At 37.4% G+C, this 21,027-nt stretch overlaps 1 protein-coding gene across 2 annotated transcripts in view; it reads left to right on the plus strand.

The window, feature by feature from the left end:
- The window catches only part of ARSB (arylsulfatase B), a 68,394-nt gene that overhangs the window by 17,231 nt on the left and 30,136 nt on the right, over nucleotides 1-21,027 (plus strand). For both annotated transcript variants that reach the window (XM_048932402.1, XM_048932401.1), the window contains exon 5: nucleotides 15,661-15,904. In XM_048932402.1, coding sequence (XP_048788359.1) covers nucleotides 15,661-15,904 — 244 coding nt within the window. The remainder of the gene's footprint in view (nucleotides 1-15,660; nucleotides 15,905-21,027) is intronic.

Consider the following 21,027-nt stretch of genomic DNA (forward strand, 5'->3'; position numbering starts at 1 on the left):
ATTACCAGAAAAAAGAATAAAGAAAAAAAAAAAAAAAAAAAAAAAGCTCAAATCCATGCTGAGTTGTTCTGAATCTGTGTTCTTTCTTTGCATTTTCTTTTTTTTTCATACCTTTATGTTTACAAGCATGCTATGGCTTGGCTAGTACATCTGCTTTTTATACTTTTGAATATTTCAGAATTAAAGTACACTCCAAATAAATGTGTGAAAGCTAAACTACAGAAAAAAATATTAGAGGTTCCATACAAAAGCTCAGCGCAAGTTTTTTTTGTTTGTTTTTTTTTTCACTTTCCATCATTCTGTTTTGTCCCTGTTCATTGTAGGGGATTTGGTGTAGATGACCTTAAAAGGCCCCTTCCAACTCTAAGGATTCTATGATTCTGTGTTATTTCTGTGTATTTAACATAATAGATCTGTATCTGGGGAAGATTTCACTTTAGCGTGTGTTAAAGCAGTAAGATTTTTTCTCTCTGCTTTAATTCATAAGTAAGTGTAACCAGCAGAATTTACCTAGAATATTTGAATATAGAGATGTTGAGTGCCTGGGAATTTGTACATTTTACAGATGTCATGTTTTAAAAAAATAAAGGACATAAACAGTAGTTTTTTCAAATCACTCCTGTTCTGTAATCAGATATCATATCAGCTAAAATTGACTTAAAAAATGGATAAAAAGTTTAGTATTCTAGTTCTTTGCTCTTTCCTTTCAATTTTCCTCATCATTCATTTCTCTAATAGATGTTTAGAAGGAATTAAGCTTTTGATGCCATGAAATACAAATCGCTTTCTTAGGGGACTTTGTAAAGACTCTCCCCTTGGTGAGTGCAAGTATTTGCACTTTTCTTTGAAGTACTTGTTGCTGCTGGAAATTTTTTTTCTGGACTATGTGGTTTCACCTGAATGACATTTCAGATTGATTACTCAATTGGGTGAAAGAGAAGGTTTGATTCTGGTAATACAGTAAAAGTATGGCTTCTGTCCCGTCAAAAAAAATATGCACTGTGAAATAAATTATCAAGTTTATCTAGCAGGACAGGATAAAAAAGTTTAAAGTGTGCAAATCTCTATTCTGTTTTGTGTCTTTGGTTGCCTAGAATAAGTAATTTTCATAATTCAAGACTGTGGCTTTTGCAGGCTGGGAGCATTGTTGCAAGAATTAGAATCATTGCATAGGTAAAATGCGCAGTAGGCTGTGGAAGAACAGCTGTTACTTTTAAGTCCTCTGTCTTGAAACTAAATGAGAGAAATTGGATATAGATAGCAAAAAAACCCATTAATGTGCAGGAAATATGAGCTTTAATTTTAAGAGCTGGAAAAGAGACCACGGATATATTTATGAAAATGTGATCTAGTGAATACACCCTGAAGTGAAGAACAATAAGAGAAACTAAGTAATAGTAGGAGTTCCTAAGGATGATAAAATAATAGAAAAAATAAGGTAGGAAACTTACACTCTCCACTCACTTACTGACTCACTCTTTCTATCACCTCTTCAAAATGCTGGTGGAAGCAAGCCTTTGAAGATACCTGGGTGCTCAAGGAGAAATAGCAAAGACTAAAGACATCACTCTTGATACTCATCTGTATTATTGACAAGAGGGCAGTGAATATAGCGGTGCAGAGAGGATGCTGTAGCACAGATTAGGAGGTCAATTTGGACCATGATGAAATAATCTGGTATAAGGAAGCAAAATTTTTGTGACTGTGAAATGATGAAAGATGAATGTCAAAAGCAGAACATTAACTGTAGGATAGAGATGAAGCGTAAGTGGACTCTGAGGTTATGCAGAAAAAAGCCCTACAAAACACTAAGGAAATCTTGTAGTGTCTATTTTCATGGAAAAAAGGTAAGCAAAAGTAGATAAACAATTGCTGAATGAAAAACAGTGCTTCTGGCATCTCCTGGCAATCTATAGGATTTAGACAGATGAAAACAGATTATCGCAAGAAGTTGTATGGGTAGATCATTGTGTTGTTCATCTCCTGTGCATGCAGAAGAGAATGTTCTTTTTCTGTTTATTTGTTTGTTTGCTTGTTTTTAATGAAACAGTGTTGGAAACATAAGGGGCATGTTTAACGTTGGGAAATAAAATTTGTAAGATAGTGAAGGCTAGCACATGGAAAGTATCTGTCCTTCATTGCTAATAAACTAGGAGAGAGTTTTGAAGTACCTCTGAACATTAGTCCTGGGTGTTAAGATTTGGCCACAGTTACATGTATCAGACAGTGTAACATCTGCTGTAAAACTGCCTTGGGGACCACTTACTGCCATGTCTGTTGTACATTCTTAGCTCTTCACACTGAAGTTTGAAGTAATAAGCTCATTTTTCCCTCCTTTCATGAGGACTTTTCTTTTTTTGTTTTGTTTTTGTTTTTTCAGCTCAATCTTAATCTTTGTTCTGCTTTTGATATACATTCCTACTAATGTTCTTCATACTATTTGCAATTTTTTGCATCTCTGCATGTCTTCATATGTCTCATATGACTGGAATATGTCTCTTACTAGTATTATAGTATTTCTTCATCTTGAAGTCTCTCTCTAAGCAGGAAGAAACACCCACACTGACTATATGAACTTTTAGCACTGCAGCCATGTAGAATGTTTGCCTGTGCTTGTTTTGAGATGTGACCTCTAATTGCATTTTCTCATGTTAATATATATAGGCAGTGCTTTGTGTACACTGAAGTGAACTGACCCTGAATTCTCATTAACATTCTAGAGTTGCTTGAACTTAGTTGAGAAGAAGCAGGAGCAGCAATTTCACTTGTTTTACAGCAAATGGCTTCAAACAAAAGTAATAATGAAGCAACTGCAGTATGTGCTTTTCATTATAAACCTCTTATATTAGATACAATCTACATTTTTAAGCTATGCAAAAGATTATTACTGATCATACACAGAGTACTGCATGTATTGACATCTGCAAAATTTAATGACAGTTGTAATAATTGTTCAGTCTGCTTTTGTTGCACTGCAACACCGTAACACATTTTGAAATCAAGTAAGCATTTGTTATAAGTGGATCTTAAGAATGATGACCTACACATGCTTTTCTGCCATGTCCAAATTCTTACAATTGCTTTCTTTTATTACTGTTCACATGGAAGAAAAAAAAAAAAAAAGTTCCTTCCATTATTGTTCTCTGAAAGTTATATGTAGAAAGCTGAGGTTTCAAATACACAAAAACATATCTTTCTTCTTGTAATTACTTCATGTTATGCTGTGTAAATCTGCCTTCAGGCTTTATAATAGTGCTTCTGATTGACTGAAAAAGCAAACCTATGTTTAAGAGAGTTTAATAATTACAGGTTACTGACCATAGGTGATTCACATTGACTAGGAGGTGTAAACTACTGCTAGACAACAGCTACAGTTACAGGACAGAGACAACAGAAAGAAAAAAAAAAACACAGTGAAGAGAAGAAAAAGAGAAGATGCTTGTCTCAACAATGTCTGTGTGGACAGTGGTGCTGATGGGTGGAACTGTGAGGTCAGGGGCTTTTTTCTATCAATGTTTTTTCTGCCCACAGGTGTTTTTCTGCCCTCTGTGCTTCGCTTCACAGGTGATTGCCCCTGGGGTCACTCAGCTGTGCGTGGCTTCCTGTGATTCTCTTCAAGTGACCCTGAGTAGCTTGAACATTCTTAGTAGTTATAATGGATTTGGTTTATTAATCAAGGTAATTTTGACAGAATTATGTTGAGAGTAAGCTCACATGCAGTTTTACCAGCCTTTGTTGAAAGACTTTTGGCCTCTTGCACAATCTGAGAGCTTAACTCTTTAAATTAATTTGGTCAGAACCAAAAGAGGACATCTTACTCTAACTAATGGCAAATGAGAAGGGGGCCCCTTGCTGACCAAAGACCTGAAAACCTTCAGTAATTTAGTGAGTCAGTATTCTACAGTGCTGAGAAAGACTTCAAGTTGGATTTTTGAAGAATTACTAACTTGTCCTTGTCAAACTGAAGGTAAAGAAAAGATGGGAGTTCTCATCTCACACGTGTGGGTTGGGTAGTGGTAGCTCAGAAGAGCTCAGCATCCCCTCAGTGTGCCTGTATTGGTACGCATTGGGCAATCTAAGGCTAAAGCTCTGTTTATGGTGAATTTGAGCCAAGGAACTTGTCAGCATTTTATGAATTTTTCTTCTCCACCATTGTCAGCAGTGGAATTGGAAACTAGTTGACCTGAAAAGGATAAATTTTCTAGTATAAAATTTCTAAGGGATGATCATTAAGTATATATAGGCATGAAAACATCAGACTACAATGCCTACTAAGAGCAAGATATGCAGCTTGAGTGTTACCTTGAAGTTTAAGTTTTTTCCGTGTGAATATGGACAAGCTACCTCTTGAAATTGCTGAGAATATGTATTTGAGAACTGATTGTGGTCAGAAATGGCAGAGCGTTGCAAGCGGAGAGATTTCATGACTTCAGAATTCAGTAAACATGTTCAAAAGTGTCAGAAAGTTCAAGGATAAGGATGATAATGTTGGAGAAAGGTTGAATCTTTCCAAGAGGAAATTGCTGGTGACCTTGCTGAACTGCCATGGTGTCTCAAATATATACTGCAGTGATTAAGATAATGAGATCAATTAGAAAAGAGATTATTTTGGCATGCGATTGGGAAAGGAAGTCATAAATTTTGAATAAAATAATCTCTGTTAAACAACAAATTTTAAGTGCTGCTTCATGTTACCCCCTTGGAAGCTGCATTAATGAGGCAACATTAGAAAGGAGAAGAAGAACATTACATGTACTTCTGGAAAACACCCTAGTATTTTTATTATTACTATTTCAAGGAAATGTGTTCAGTTATAGCCAGCTTAATGTCCTATGTCTTAGATTTGGCAATGTATTACTCAGGCATTTTTGATGTCAGCATGGAATTATAGAATGGCTTGTGTTGTAATCAACCAAGTATCATTAAGTTCCGACCCCATGTGCCACAGGCAGGGCCAGCAACCTCCAGATCTGGTACAAGATCAAATTTCCCAGGGCCCCATCCAACCTGATCTTGAACACATCCAGGGACAGAGCATCCACAGCCTCTCTGGTCAACCTGTTCCAACACTTCACCACTCTCTCTGTGAAGAACTTCCCCCTACATATAATCTAAACCTTCCCTTCTTGAGCTTAAAACCATTCCCCCTTGTTCTGTCACTGTCTACTCTTGTAAAAAGTTGATTCTCCTCCTGTTTATAATCCCATTTTAAATACTGGAAGGCTGCAATTAGATCCCCTCGCAGCCTTCCCTTCTCCAGACTGAACAAGCGCAACTCCCTCAGCTTATCTTTGTAGAGGAGGTACTCCAGCTGTCTGATCAGACATTAAAGGAGTAAATATCAGGTAAAAAACGATGTTGAAATATTAATTCAGCAAGACTGTTCTCTACTGTTTCCCCACCCGAAAGACATAATGTAGTGCTGAAAATCTTAAATTTATGGGAACTGATTAAAAATGCTACTTAGATCATTGAAGGGAAAGAACACTTTTTATTTAAACTTCATTTTCTTTTCATTATCTGTGTTTGTTTGCCACCATATTATCTTATCATATAGTCCCTTTCTCCTCTATAAACTTCATTGCATTTAGACAAAGCCAAGTTAGCTTTAGGGCTACCATAGACTTGGACAGTAGTGAATGTATGGGTACAAGACTGATGCGTTTTCCATCTTGTCAACGTATACTTAATAAACTTATCTGTTTCATTTCATTGTCATATTGAGGAAAATGAAATAGACTATGGTAGACAGAATGATTACAACAGATTGCACAGTAATTAACCACTTTTTTTTTTTTTTTTGCCTCCTTTGAAGTTTAGGACTAGTATTATGAAGATTTTTCTTTCTACTTTTCCTCATTTGGCTGGGAGAATTGTCAGCTGGAATTTCAATTTTTGTGGTTTATATGCTTTTTTTGAGAATTGGCTTAGGAAAGATACATTGGTTAAGGTACTTGCTACCCTTTTTTGAATGTCCAGTATTGCAAGTAATAACGAAAGAGTTCTATTTCATTTTAATGTTTTATACCAATAGATGTGTGCTTCTTTCTGATTATGAACTGTGCCAGGATTTCCTCTCAAGGAAAAGTGATGTGAAAAACAGATGTATAAATTCGTCCAATTGCCTGAATCAACTCATAGTGTTAAGGCAATGCATATGCCCACTTAATATTAACAGGGGAAAAAAAGACATCTGGGCCTGCAGATGAGCTGTAAAAATCGTAGACAGACAGGAGTTGTGCTGTTGCTAGATGAGCAAAGAACAACTGAAATGCTCATGACACTAAATTGTGGCCCTGACACTGCTGTCATTTCAAGTGAACTTTTTAATTCTCTTTTTGTTTGTGGCTGTTCTGAGCTGGCTGGAGAGTTTCAATGCTGACTAGTTAACACTGGCTGCAGGAATTGTTATTGGAATGGCTGACAGCTGTCTGCCAGCCTGTCTGCACAGCCTTCCTGTGCTCACTGCTGCTCGGCTGCACACTGCTATTGTTCATCTGGAGCCTTTCTCTTAAAATCTTTCCCAGCTGTATCCTGATATGCTAAACCACTTAAATTAGCTCCAGATTGCTCTGTTTATTTTGGGTAAGGTAAGTGACAAAGTGCAATCCTAACAGTCCTCCTCAAATAAACACAGAGGAAAAGGGGGTACAGGATATTATGATGGAAGATGCAGATTCTAGACATAAGCATGAGGCTTTAATGCATGTAAATTGGATCATTTGTCTCTCCTGTTTGCATGTGATTCTAAAATTTGGCAGCTTCACAAGCCTGGAAGTTATAGAGTTTTTTTTTCCTTTTTAAAGGAAAAAAAAAGTGTTGTCAAAATATTCTTCCTGAACCAATGATCCTCTAATGTTTGTAGTCTTCTCTGCAGTCTTAAGATACACATCTTAAAACTTTTGCTGCATCTGAATGCAGGGAACTCTGTTGTACAGAACTGATCAGCAGTAGATACAAAGCTATTTTTAGCCTGGATCATGTTCTCACGTGTTAGAATTTGTTTGTCTTCTCTTACCTTACAGCTGCAACTTGAGCACAAAATCAGCAGGCCTCGGGTCAGGCATTTTCCATACATTTGGAAATATAGATACGTTAGTTTTGGCTGATTGGTGCTTATACAGACTGTAAGTACAGCATCAGTTGCCTGATTTTCTGCTTTTTTCCTCAAAAAGTTGCTATGAAAGTGTCCTAATCAGATCCTTTTTTTTTTTTTTTTTCATAACAGCACTACACTTGTTCTAAGTGAATTCACACTACTTCCAGAAGCAGAGGAAGCAACCAAAATATATTCAAAATAAACTTCCAAATGCTTTTACTGAATGAAAACACCTAGACACTGCCAACTATTGGACACTTTCTGGCTCTTGCAAGCTTTACGCTTGAAATTTGGTGCTTCCTGCCATACTCACAGTCATTTATCAGTCCTATTCACTCCTCTGCTTATGGAGGAGTGTCTGTCTACCACATAAGCCTACCTCTTCTGCTGGTAGGAGGAGAGGGGAGTGTATTTTAAAATGAAATGAGAATTTTAACAGTCTTTTAAATTAAATATATAACCATGATTGTAAATGAAAAGAGGGAGCATATGGAAGGGATTCCATATGTTCCCTTTATCAAAGAAGTAGCTTTGCTTCTCCTCTCATCTTGACAAAGTGCTTAATCAGTTACTCAAAAGCAACTGGAATAAGCAAACTGGAATAAGTACTCTAATTATTGACCATATTTGCCCTTTAAACATTTTGTAAATGTTTCATGCTAGAGTATATGTAGTTGATGTAACATTTAGCTGCAGGAGTATAAGGAGCTTGAAATAATCCTTTTTCCCTTTATTTTGATGATGCTTCAATTTGATTAAATATTTTGAAGTGTCCAGATCTGCATTTTAAATTAAACAATTATTGTTTAGATTTTGTTTTTTTTTTCTTGTCCTCACTTTTAAAATACTGCATAGCTTTAGACAAACCTTTCAAACAGAGCTTAGCGTGGTTTATATATCAGACAGATGTATGCTAGATCAGCTTACTTCAGGGGCCCATGAGGAGAAATTTTGGAGCTTGGGAGTTTTCTCTTACAGCTTCAGAAAAATTCAGGAGTTGAAAAATGTAGGAGGTTAAGCACAGGTGAAAAATAGAAAAAAAGCTGCAGCATGGAAATGCTGACTTTGAAAAGTACTGTTGGTACAGCAAGAGTATTTGGCAAATATTTTGTAACTTTTCTCAGGAAATAAGGTATCTTTTGCACAGAGTCAGGATTATTAGACTGAATCTGCTCTTTACAGAATCACAGAATCACAGAATTGTAGGGGTTGGAAGGGAGCTCCAGAGATCATCGAGTCCAACCCCCTGCCAAAGCAGGTTCCCTACAGCAGGTCGCACAGGTAGGCATCCAGGCAGGTCCTGAACATCTCCAGAGAAGGAGACTCCACCACCTCCCTGGGCAGCCTGTTCCAGTGCTCCGTCACCTCACTGTAAAGAAGTTCTTGCGCACATTTGTGCAGAACTTCCCATGCTGCAGTTTCCGGCCGTTTCCCCTTGTCCTGTCTCCACTCACCACTGAAAAGAGTCCGGCCTCGCCATTCTGCCCCCCACATCTCAGATATTTATAGACCTGGATCAGGTCCCCTCTCAGTCTTCTTTTCTCAAGGCTGAACAGACCCAGTTCACTCAGCCTTTCCTCATAGGGGAGATGCTCCAGGCCCTTCACCATCTTTGTGGCCCTCCGCTGGACTCTTTCCAAGAGATCCCTGTCTTTTTTGTACTGGGGAGCCCAGAACTGGACGCAGTGCTCCAGATGAGGCCTCACCAGGGCAGAGTAAAGGGGGAAGATCACCTCCCTCGACCTGCTGGCCACGCTCTTTTTAATGCACCCCAGGATGCCATTGGCCTTTTTGGCCACAAGGGCACACTGCTGGCTCATGGCCAACTTGTCGTCCACCAGGACACCCAGGTCCCTTTCCGCAGAGCTCCCCTCCAGCAGCTCATCCCCCAACCTGTACTGGTGCATGGAATTATTCCTCCCCAGATGCAAGACTCTACACTTGCTTTTGTTAAACCTCATCCGTTTTTTTTCTGCCCAGCTCTCCAGCCTGTCCAGGTCTTGCTGAATGGCAACACAGCCTTAAGACTGTAGTGGCACCTGTACATGATAAACAATTGGAGGTGAATAGATACGTGGTATCTAAATGGATTTATTATATCCTCAGTGCTTAAATTTTCTCTTGCTTTGCACTTCTATATATAATACTTACAGTGTTTTTCCTTTGCTGGGTTCTGAATGGGATAATGAAGTGGCTACATAGTCAAAAAATTTCTTTGCACACATCACTTGATTTATTTATTTTATTTTTTGATCAACTCCTTACTGAATACTTCATTTAAATGTCAGTTGGTGATTTCTTGCTCTGTTTATGTATGAGCATATATGCATACAGATCTGTTGAACTTTTGGATGGCTACGTTAGAAAATGAATGTAGGTGTCTAAGTGGATTTGTGTATTTAAATTCAACATTCTTATGATGAAGTATGATGCTTATTGATGCTTTTAGATGTAAACTGTTTTATTCTTTTATTACTTATAGCTAAAATTTAATTATGCAGACTTTGTTCCACTGAGATATCCAAATGTCCAGAACTGCTGCACTGAAAGTGGGTTGTTTTTTGGTGTTGTTGTTATTGTTTATTTGTTTGATTTAGGTTGATATTTTTGGGGGGAGAGGGGGTGTGGGGAGGGGAGGGAGGTGAGAAGAGGAGAGGAGTCTGTTACTTTTCTTAAAGGAAATACTTCATTATATGCTGTATTTTTTTTTTAGAGTTATATTAAATGTTCCACATTTTTGAAGCATTTTTTATTTCACAAATGCCAAAAACAGTTGTTAAACGTGTCATAATAATTAGGGTTACTAACATACAAACCCAGCATTACAGTTCTGCCATTGCAAGGTTGTATAATATATATTACAAATTTAAAGCCTCTGATTTTATCATTTTATGAGAATGGAAGGTTTGGAACGTATAGAAATTAAAGATGCTTTCAGTGAGGAGGCTTGTGATTAGCTCCTTACCTGGAGTAGGAAAACAGAAAATCTTGAAAAGAAATACTGGAATTAAAACTGCTTACTAACAGCATCTAATACAATCCTGGATGGATCTGTGGGGAATTTTCAGGAAACCTTCTGCAATGAGCTCATCTAAAGCAGTTTGCCAGGCGTGTCAACAAGACTGTGAGGTGAGGCTTAGCTTTGTTGTGGTCATAAGAAGAACACAATCATGAGACAGAAAAAAGTGCTCTATTAAAAAAAAAAAAAAAGTTACTTTGCTATAGTAGAAACAAGATCTAGCCTTCCAGCCTTTTGGAGAAAAAGTAGGTTGTTGCAGTGGAATTGCTAGGAAGATTTTCCCATAGCTTTTACTATCTGTTGCCTATGTGGTTTGTCTTTATTATATGAAGTAGGCTGCTGCTTCTGTTGCAATGTTATTCAGTTAAAAAGTTTGTCAAACTGAAGTTTGTCAGGTTGGAATTGATACACGCTTCATTGGTTGTTGCTCTCAGAATTGCTTCATTCCTGTTCTTTATTATCAAACTGTTCTTCAATGAAGCTCTATTCATTAAACTGTTTACTATTTGCACGTGTCTCATGCCACTGCATAGATGCAGTGCACTCATCAGACTGTTAGGCAGCTGGCAACTCCTCACAGAAGAGTTTGGGAGACACAGAATGGCATATCTGTTTAGTTTTTTTTATTGATTCCTTTAAGAACTCCTGTAAAACATCTTTGACAGTTTACAGATTACAGATATGGCAAACTGAATTCTTTCTCATTTGTATGATAGGGAATATTAATTACAAAAACAGATGTTTGTGAGGAAAAAAACATTTTCCTTCATTTTTAAAAGTACAGAAAAGATGCACAAGCTTTGTTGTGCTTACGTTGAAAGGTTTTTATTAAAAATTTAATTACGTTTACCAAACCCCACAATATTTTGAAAGACAAACATCCTGTTACATGAATATTTTTCGGAGTATGGTTTTTATTATCCGAATTTCATCCAGAATACTGTGGTAGGAAAGTGCTATTTTTGTTGTTTCAGTTCAGACCATTGAAGTGTTTCAGTGTGGACAGTGTTGTACTGACTTTAAAAGGGGGAGAAAGTGATTGAATGTAAACAGAACAGTGACTGAGAGAATGTAAAAATTGTCTTATGTGAAATGATTTTGCTCTTGAAGGCACACTCAAATAGTTGCTAGGGTTAGGAGAAATATGTTTTTTTGTTTACTGGCAGAAGTTATCATCAAAACGTATGGCAAAATTTCTCCCGTACATTAAAGGAAAGAATATTTCATTCGGGATTTTATCAAGGATGTGTTTCCCACAAATACATTCATATGGAAAACATGAAATGCATTGCTGTTTACAGTTTGGAAGTATTATATTGGTTTAGGGATTTTAGATCTACTTATTTTGTTAGCATCAGTTCCATTGAAGTTGCTCAGTGTGGCAATTCTTTTAGAAGAGGATTCTTATATTTTGGTTACTGAGGGCCAACAGAAAATTACAACACAATTATGATACTCACAGAAGATATAAATAGGCAGGGGATGATAATACCAGAAATGAATCTAACTTTTATACCCACAGATTTTTGTCCAATTCCTGATTCTCAGGAACATTTACTGCCCTTTAAAGACAATTCTACCTGTTACTACTCACTTTGCTCAAATCTAACAGTTACAGGATCTCTCCACAGTACTTGGAACTGTCAGTATGTTCAATTTTCCTTTTAGAATTTTTACTTTCTTACATAGCAAGAATAACTTCTCTTCCCAAGTCAGTGCAAGCATGTAATTGTTTTTTGTTATTGCTGTGTTATACTGATTTCTCTATAGTCAACAAAAATGAAGCTAATTCAAATGTACACTACTTTGCTCAAACTAAACTTTTAAAGTTACTGGGACACTTCTGTTTCTCTGCCTCTCTGTTTATTTAGTCCTTATTTTGCTGTTTACCTTACATATGCCTCAAATATCGTCTTGCAGAAGAAAATCCTGTCAGAATGATAAAGAACATTTCAGGTGCTCTTGTCTTAAAATAGCACAAAATGATGGGTTTGATAAGAATACTGAGGGAAGACAGAGATAGCTAAACATCAATCAGAGCAAACCAAGGCAACAACAAAGCTCATTACAAATGCATAATTCTTCCATTTGAGAAAACAGACAATGCTGAATAGATTAGCTGGGTTATATTTATGTTAAATACCATCATTTCTAATTACAGACTTACTCTCTTCACTTTCATCCTTTCTTTATGAACAAAAGCTGGTTGGTTTTATCATTTTTCTAATGCGCACGATATGTTGTGGGTATTATTGAAGCCTGAATTTTACAGAAGTAATTGCAAAAATTATTCTTACCAGTAAGAAAAAAATGCTTACTTCCTTTTCCAGACTATTTTGCCATTATTTTTAATGACAATCGCACTTGATGTTTGTCTTCAGCATAGACAATTGAAGTATCATTCTTGAAGTGGCAGGGCTTCTGCTTTCAGCTGAAGTAGCAAGGCTGAAGCTTTTGTAAGAAGTGTTATAAATCAGAGCCTCTAGCTGTAGGTACCTTGATTATAAAAGCTTTGCTCTGGAGTCTGTCTACTGAGATATAATGTATTAGCGTGAGTCAGAGAAACAGTTGCACAAATGGGTGGTAAATCATTGAGGAAAGTATTGTTTTGAAGTGGGTTCAGGATTGGGTATGAAGTTGGCATAGAACATGAAGAAACCATGATCCTATTTATCTCTTACCTAAGTGGATGTTAAGTATGTGTTTTAAGCTACTGGAATTTTCCATATGTGCCATGGAGTGCATTCCACATTCAAGACACTTTGCTAAAATAATGTGAAGTTTTATTGAGAAATAGCATGGAGACTTAGCTTGTTTGGGAGAATTTGAGAATGGCTGTACTCCCGTAGACAGAGGATCCCTCTGAATATGTATCCTCTCACTATAGCAGTATCTGGCAGCATGTGATTGGGAAATGATGTTAGAACTCATCACTGGTGCCTTCTCACTGAAAATTTTGTGAAAATTTTCAAGTGTTCAGCAGATGTAGCTGAAGAAATTCCTGAGAGAGAGAGTAGCTATTTTTCACCTAAGAACTGAAAATGGTATTTTAACTTTGAACTTCTTAATTGGCTTTCTGAATCCATGCAAATTTTTAGCATCTATAGATGAAATATCAATAACATCCACAGCTATTATCTTAGGGCAAAGGTGCATGCGTACACAGGAAATGTCTGCTTTATGTCCTGTTGTCTAGACATACAATAGACCCCCCAAGAAATCAGTTACAGTTCTCTAGTGGTTTTCCATGCCTTTCTTTCTCCCAGGTCTGCCTCTCATACAGTCAATGAGTTCTTGTTTATTCCTTAATATTTGATCAAGATAGGCACCATTATTTGATCTTTTAATGTTATGAAACTTTCTCCTCATTAATTTATTATTGATAGTTGAAGTCGCAGATAATACTTCAAGTCATTCACAAATACGTGGGTATAACTTTTTAAAAAGTATAAACTGCCAGTTTATTCTGGCATCATCAACTCTGTTCTGATTCACTAGAATGAAAATTTCAAGAATCAGAACAGAAGCCATGATTTTCCATACTTTACTGGTTGTTCAGTAAAGAACTGAAGCAGAAAGCAACCCTTGCATATACATTCCTCAGAGAGAAGGAAATGGCAAATTAGCAATCTGAAAATCAGTGGGATGAAACTTGTTCCCTATGTTGGGTTTTTTCATTTACATATCAGGTAAGTTAGCAAAACAAGAAAATATTGTTTCCCTCCTTCCATTTCTTTTAATCATATACTACATATGGCATTGCACACAAGTCCTTACTTGTAGGTTTATGTTGGATAGAGGCCTTGTCTCAGTGAGTTTATTGCATAATGAATCTGGAACAGTGTTGAGTGTATTAACTAAACTACAGATAGTAAAGTCTCAGGAAAAAAAAAAAAAATATATATATATATTGTATATATACAATATATAGTAGCTTGTCATATGAAGAAAAAACATAGTGAGGACAAATTGTAAAATCAAATCTTAACTAACAGTGAAAGGCATCTCATCTATGCTATAATTCTCCAAAGCTACTGAGAACTCTGTCCCATCATTATTCCTGACAGAATTCCTGTTCACACTGTATTCAGGAGGAACTGTAGAACCAATGTCTTTTTATTTTTTTTCTCCAACAGCTGTGTGAATTCTTAGGTCTCCATACTCAAGATCTTTGTGTGAGAAATATTGGTAACTAGTATTTGATTGCCTGTATTTTTGTACTGAAAATGGTGAAGCTCTTGATTTTATTATTTTTTTCTAATTCATGCAGACTTCCTGGAAGCTAATTAGTCCACAGAACACTTTGTACTTTTCAGATCATGTTTTTTTCAAGTGTTTAGTTAAGGCTTCCATCTTTGAAAATCCTATACTACATTATACCTTAGTAGAACAAAAAGAGTCTTTCAGTAGAAAAATATTCGTGGTAGTGTTTTACACCGCTCCTTAATTAGCGAAACTGAAGGGAGATCATTTGGCAGTTACAGTAGAGTCCTTCTGTAGTGGATTGAACATTAATTTCCTGTTTCTTACCTCAAATTTCAGTATTTTACTTGGGAAGTACTTAAAACAGAAACTTGACAATCTTTAATGAAGATTAGTCCAGTGACTGCTTTGAAAGTAATTTTAAGCATACTAAAATACAGAAAAGTCATGCTTAAAAAGATTATCATCAGTTACTGTTCTGAAATCGTTAAAACAGGTATAAGCAAGAAAAAAATATAAAATAGTAACTACAGTCACCTCAAATCATTAATTCTGCCAATTTTAGAAATCCAAGTCTTTTTTCTTAATGTAGAAAACTGGTTAAAAAGTTCTATGAGCTATCCTTGATTTGTGCAGGTATTTCTGTGTTACTGTAATCAAAAGTTCAGCTTTTTCTGTAACCATTTTGCATAGTCTTACCAACCAGAATTGATTGAGCATATTTCCAAGCTGTACATCTACTTCAAGTAGTTTCAATTCAAGCTTTTTGCTTTTGACTGAGAAGCCATTTGTTTTGTTTGATATAACAAATCAGCCACTTTGGCAGCTGACAAAAAACTGAAGAAAATATTTGTGAATGAGGAGTATGGTGTCCTGTCACTGGAATAACAGTTTTCTATTTAAAATACAACTCCTTTGGAAAATGGAATGATAGTGTAGTCTAAGTACTAGTGATGTTTTTGAAAGCAGCTCTTCCTGTGGCCTTGAATATAATTGGAATTAAAATTAAGTCCTCGACCCCAGAAACTTTAGCTGTCTAATGTCATAGGATGTATTTAAACATTACTTTCTAAATCATCACCTTGCAATATGGTATTATTTGTGCCCAGTAAGAACTTTATATTGTAGTAATTTCTAAGACTTCTGCAATAATTAATTCAGCTTTTAATATGCTCTGAATATATTCAGTGCATTCTATGAACTTCCATGTCATGCCTAGATTGTAAAATATATATATATATATATATATATATATATTTCAAATGGATGGATAGCTATTGTAGGGAGGATTGTTCTGTTCCTTTCTTACAACTGATTCTGTTTAATTACTTTTTTTCAGATAATGGAGGGCAGACTATGGCAGGTGGAAATAACTGGCCACTTAGAGGAAGAAAATGGACCCTCTGGGAAGGAGGAGTTAGAGGAGTAGGCTTCGTTGCAAGTCCTTTACTGAAGCAAAAAGGGGTAGAAAGTCATGAACTTATCCATATCTCTGACTGGCTGCCAACACTGGTGCACCTTGCTGGAGGACATACCAATGGCACAAAGCCTTTGGATGGCTTTGATGTTTGGAAAACCATCAGGTAACCTGCATGACAAATCACTGAGTCAGAATTCTGGTATGGGAAGAATTTATCCAACCTTGAGAACAGAGCTGAATCCAATAAAAAATGTTACTTGTTTCCCTAGTTGAAAGGAAGGTACAGGTGCTCGCTCATGAGAAAATTATCGAAGTTGCAGGTTAATCCTTTTGCTCAGATGTAAGGCCTTTGTAATGTGTTAACTTAGGTGTGCTGAATTTATCAGTGCATGCACAATGCTGCACAAACATAGTATGCTTTTTAAGAACTTTCTATCTTACAGAAGTAGATTTGTACAATGTGGAGTACAAGTTAGTAAATTACATGGACCCAGCTCTGCCTCTACAGAGCCAAGCTGGACATCTCTGCAGTATGCTTCTGGAATTGGACATGTGGGAAATCTAATCATACATTAAACTAATTGAACGTGAATTTGGATGAGTCTCTATTACACTGTGCAGTGTCTCAGAAAGCCTGCGAGGTTGGATGCAATGATAAACCTGACTTAGTTCCTGAGTTTGTGATGTTGAATCTAATTTAAGCAAGTGCAGTGCTTACATGACTGTAGAGAAGGCAGCTTAGCTCCAGCTGGATTGGCACTGAGACCGTGAATACCTAATAAATTTTACTGGTCTCTCACTGATTCTGTGTACTTCTCATGCTGTGTGTATTAAATGGGACATCCTAGACACCATTACTTCAGATAATGAAGTCTTCTGTGCATTAAAAGAAAAATGAGTGAAGTCCCATACATTTTTCCTCAAGAGAATCATAATAAAAATGGTATCACAAATATTGGATATTGGACTTGAGGCACTGGGTACATCTGAATATGTGCTTGTTATTGGTGCACTGGGCTCAGCAGAATAAGTTGAATGTAAAAGAATAAATGGAAAAGGCATTAACTGATAAAGGTGATTAATCACTGGAACAAACTATCAAAAGGAACTCTGGTGATGTCTCTAGTGGTATTTTCAGCTAAAACTTAGATTCAGTTAGTCCTTCATCTTTCAAAGGTATTCTTGTATTATAATGTTCTCTTCTATCCTACTGAAATGGACTCTAGAGCCCTGTCCTGGTTTTGGCTGAAAAACAGATTATTTTCTTCACAGTGATTAGTATGATACTGTATTTTGAGTTTAGGAAAAGAACACTGTTGATAACACAACAGTGTTTGAGTTGTTGTGTAACAAGTGATTAAACTACATCAAGGAATTCTCAGCTTCTCACACTGCCTTGCCAGAGAGGAGGTTGGAGACACATAAGGAGCAGGGAGGGGACCAGGAAACTGATTTAAACTAACCAGAAGGCTATTTCATTCCATAAACTGAGTAATAAAAATGATGGTGTTGGCTTTGGGTGCTGCCACTTCTTGGTGACTAGCTGAGCATCAGTTAGGAGCTGGTAAGCAATTGCGCTGTGCATCACTTGTTTGTACATTTTTATCTGAAACGTTTCTTTCCCTTCTTTTTCTTTCCTATTAAACTGTATTTATCTCAACCCACAAGCTTTACCTTTTTCATATTCTCTCCCTGTCCCTCTAAAGTAGGGTGGGGGTGATTGGATGGCTGAGTTGTCTGCTGGGTTAAATCACAAAAGTCCTTTTGGCACCCAACATGGGGCTCAAAAGGTTGAGATAACACATGAATTTTTTATAACCATTATATTAGATTGATAGCTGCTGGTCACAATGTTGATTTATTTATTCATAATATTTCTTTATTTGCTTTCAAGGTTGTTTTTCTTAATTCTTTTCTAATTGTTTATTGTCCCTGGGGTCTGGCTTAAGTTTGTTAATCTTTTTGCTGATTTGTGTATAGTATATACAAATTACATGAACTATAAACTTAATCTGGTATTTGTACTCAGAACTGCCATCATTTTTGCATTTCAGGAATCTAACTGTGGAAACTGTTAACAAGTACACTTTTCACTGCAGAATGACTTAAAACATCTTTTTTTTAATTCTGAACATTCTTGACATATTCAAGCTGGGAAGATCTTATTACTATGTATTCAGTTTTGTCTAAGGTTAAATTATTACCTAAAAATATCAACCTAAGATCTGCCCTGAGGCAAGATTCTTACGGGTGGCAGAGTGTGTGGGAGGATATAGTCAGGTATCTGTCACAATTGTCTCTGTTGGTTTCAGATATCATCCCTGAACATGTGTGAAACACTAAAAATCTAATACATTTTAAAAAGGCATGCCCTGATTCTGATAATGCCAGAGATTACAGTTCTCTTCACTATGCTGGATTATATCCTGTGCCTATCAAGCAGTAGTCAACACTATTCAGCACTCTCAAGAGGAAGAAAATGCCTCTGGATTTGATCCAGCCTTTTGTCAGGCCCTGCTTTTGAACCAGAAAATCAACCAGAGGAGTCAAGCATCTGGGATCCCACTTTAAGGAAAGGTGTGTTGGCAAAGTAATTGGAAAAGAGAGGGCAACCCCTCACCCTCTGAAGGCAACCCTTGTTGTGTGTGAAGGAAAAGTTTCTCTTCAAGGAAGATGTATGTAATCCCCACAGGTGAATCACCATGGAGAAGATGCATCTAGTACTTGCGGGAATCGGCCATCCTCAAGACAATTTATCTTGACCTGGGCTATGATTAGTTATTCAAAGATCCAAATGAAGTCAAGGGCATATATGATCCATGTTACAGTAGTATGTGTTAACTCTCTGGCAGTATTAAGTTGGAAAGATTGAGAGGGAAAAATGGTGGATAAATTTGCTGGCCAACTCCATTAATATGAAGAAAGTCTCTTCTTCCTTATGGGCCCGAACCTCTGCTATGGAGAAACTGATTCAGCAGCTTAATGAGAGAAAAAGAGTTTTCTCCCCCACCCATATAGACCAACATCTCAACTATTAGGAGTAAGTGCTCTTCTGCTTAAGAGGGGACATAGTGGGAACACACCATGTGCTCTTCCTGTGTTCTTACTTGCATGACTATGGAGAGGATGTGAGGAAATGGGATGGAAAATGTACTTTGACCCTAGAGGCACAGGTATGTTAAAGGCAGGTCTTTAGGTAAATGGCTGCTCCAGTTTCCAGTAAGAGTATATAATGATAGTCTCATATGGCCAGTTTGGAAGTCCAATGGAGTGTGGAGGTGAACAGTGGACTGTCTTGGCCTGAATGAAGTTATACGACTGTTGAGTGCTGCTGTGCCAGACATACTAGAATTTCAGTACACACTGGAATCAAAGACAGCAAAGTAGTATGCCACAGTTGATATCACCAGTGTGTTTTTCTCAGTTGTTTCAGCAACAGAGGGTCAGCTACACCCCAGTTTGCTTTCACTTGGAAAGTGCTCTTAGAACCTGCCATTTTCCATGGGCTGATCCAGACTGCACTGGAACGGGGAAGATCCGAACACTTGTAGTACATTGATAACATCATTGTGTGGGACAACACAGCAGAGGAAGTTTTTTAGAGAATTTACTCTCAGCCCTTCTGAAAGCCAGTTTTGCCAAAAAGCAAAGTAAGGTCAAGGGACCTGCACAGGAGATCTGGTCTTTAGGACTAAAATGGGAAGATGGACATTGTCAGATCCCCATAGATGTGGTCAATATAATAGCTGCTATGTCTCCACCAACTAGCAAATAGGAAACACAAGCTTTCTTAGGTGTTGTGGGTTTCTGGAAAATGTATATTCTGGATTACAATCTGATAATAAATCCTCTCTATCAAGTGACCTGGAAGAAAACTGTCACGTGAGGTCCTGAGCAACAGCAGCCTTTGAACAAATTAAACAAGAGAGAGTTCATGCAGTAGCCCTTGGGCCAATCTGGACAGGTTAGACATAAAAAATGTGCTTTACAATGTAGCTGGGGAGAATGGCTTCTCTGGAGCCTATAGCGGATTTCGCTGCTGTGTGACAGATGACAGATGTTTCCAGAACATCCTGGAAAAATGCCATCTGACATGAAAATGTATATGAATCGAAGGTGTGTCACTGAATTACTTCATGCAGAAAAAATGGCACCCACTGACATTCAGACAGCGGAAGTGAGCAGTGAGGTGGTGGGTGGTGTGTTTCAGCAGTGGTAACACTGAGACGAATGACAAACCATGTTCTGGACAGCTGTTCACAGCTGTCACAGCACAAAATGAAGAGTGTCTCAATCAGCTCATCCATATGAATCAGCAGATTGCAACCAGTGAGCTGTATATGGAGATGAATATTGGCTTCAGTGCATTGGAAATGGTGGTGGAAACATTGGAGTATCTCAAAATTGGCACCAGATAGGTCTTACAAATGCACTCGCAAGAACAGAAGGAACATCATATGCAAGTTTGTCATAATTATCAACCAATACAAGGATGAAGGTGACATTTTTCCTGGGTTGCATGCTGTGGTGACAAGACATGCTGTCACCACAACTAGCTAGAGCAGCAGTTCATGGAGTGGCGACATGTGAATTCCATCAAGGAAATCATCAAGGAAAAAGTTCAAGTCTGAGCCTTCAGCAGGCAAGGTGATGTGCACTGGCTTTTGGGATAGGAAAAGTCATCCTTCTGAATCTCCAGAAATCTGGACAAACCATCAATGCTGACCACTAGCCCGCTATACTGACTAAGCTAAACGCTCAAACTTCCTGAGTTATGTCAGAGAAAAAGACAGCCTTTCTCTTGCAACACAGTAATGTTAGGCCCCATAGCACTTTGAAGAACGTGGAGCACATTGCTAATCCTGCCTGGACTGTCCTATGACACCCGCTGTGTATTTCAGATTTGATGCCTTCTGACTTCCATCTTTTTGGGCTGATTATGCCACCATAATACCTGTGAAACAGTGGGTTATCTCCACTGGTGTGGACTCCATGGTAGTGTTCTATCCCAAATGGATTTTTCAGACAGCTCGTGGTCTTGTGCAAAGGTACACTGCATAGCTCTCTTCCAAGTGGAAGAAGATAAGCATGTGTGTACCTGAGGACATGGGGCCATTAAATTCCTCAAGAAATTGAAACTTTTGTTGAGCCAGACACAGCTAAATGTTTCACCTGCTGACATTAATGTGAGAAAAACAGCTTCAGTAAGATCCCGGGGTACTGCTAAATGATAGGCTGACCTTTCTTCCAACAGCAGCAGGATTCCTATCTACTCTGGATTCCCTT

This window comes from Lagopus muta, chromosome Z (assembly GCF_023343835.1).
Source record: "Lagopus muta isolate bLagMut1 chromosome Z, bLagMut1 primary, whole genome shotgun sequence".
Lineage (NCBI taxonomy): Eukaryota > Metazoa > Chordata > Aves > Galliformes > Phasianidae > Lagopus > Lagopus muta.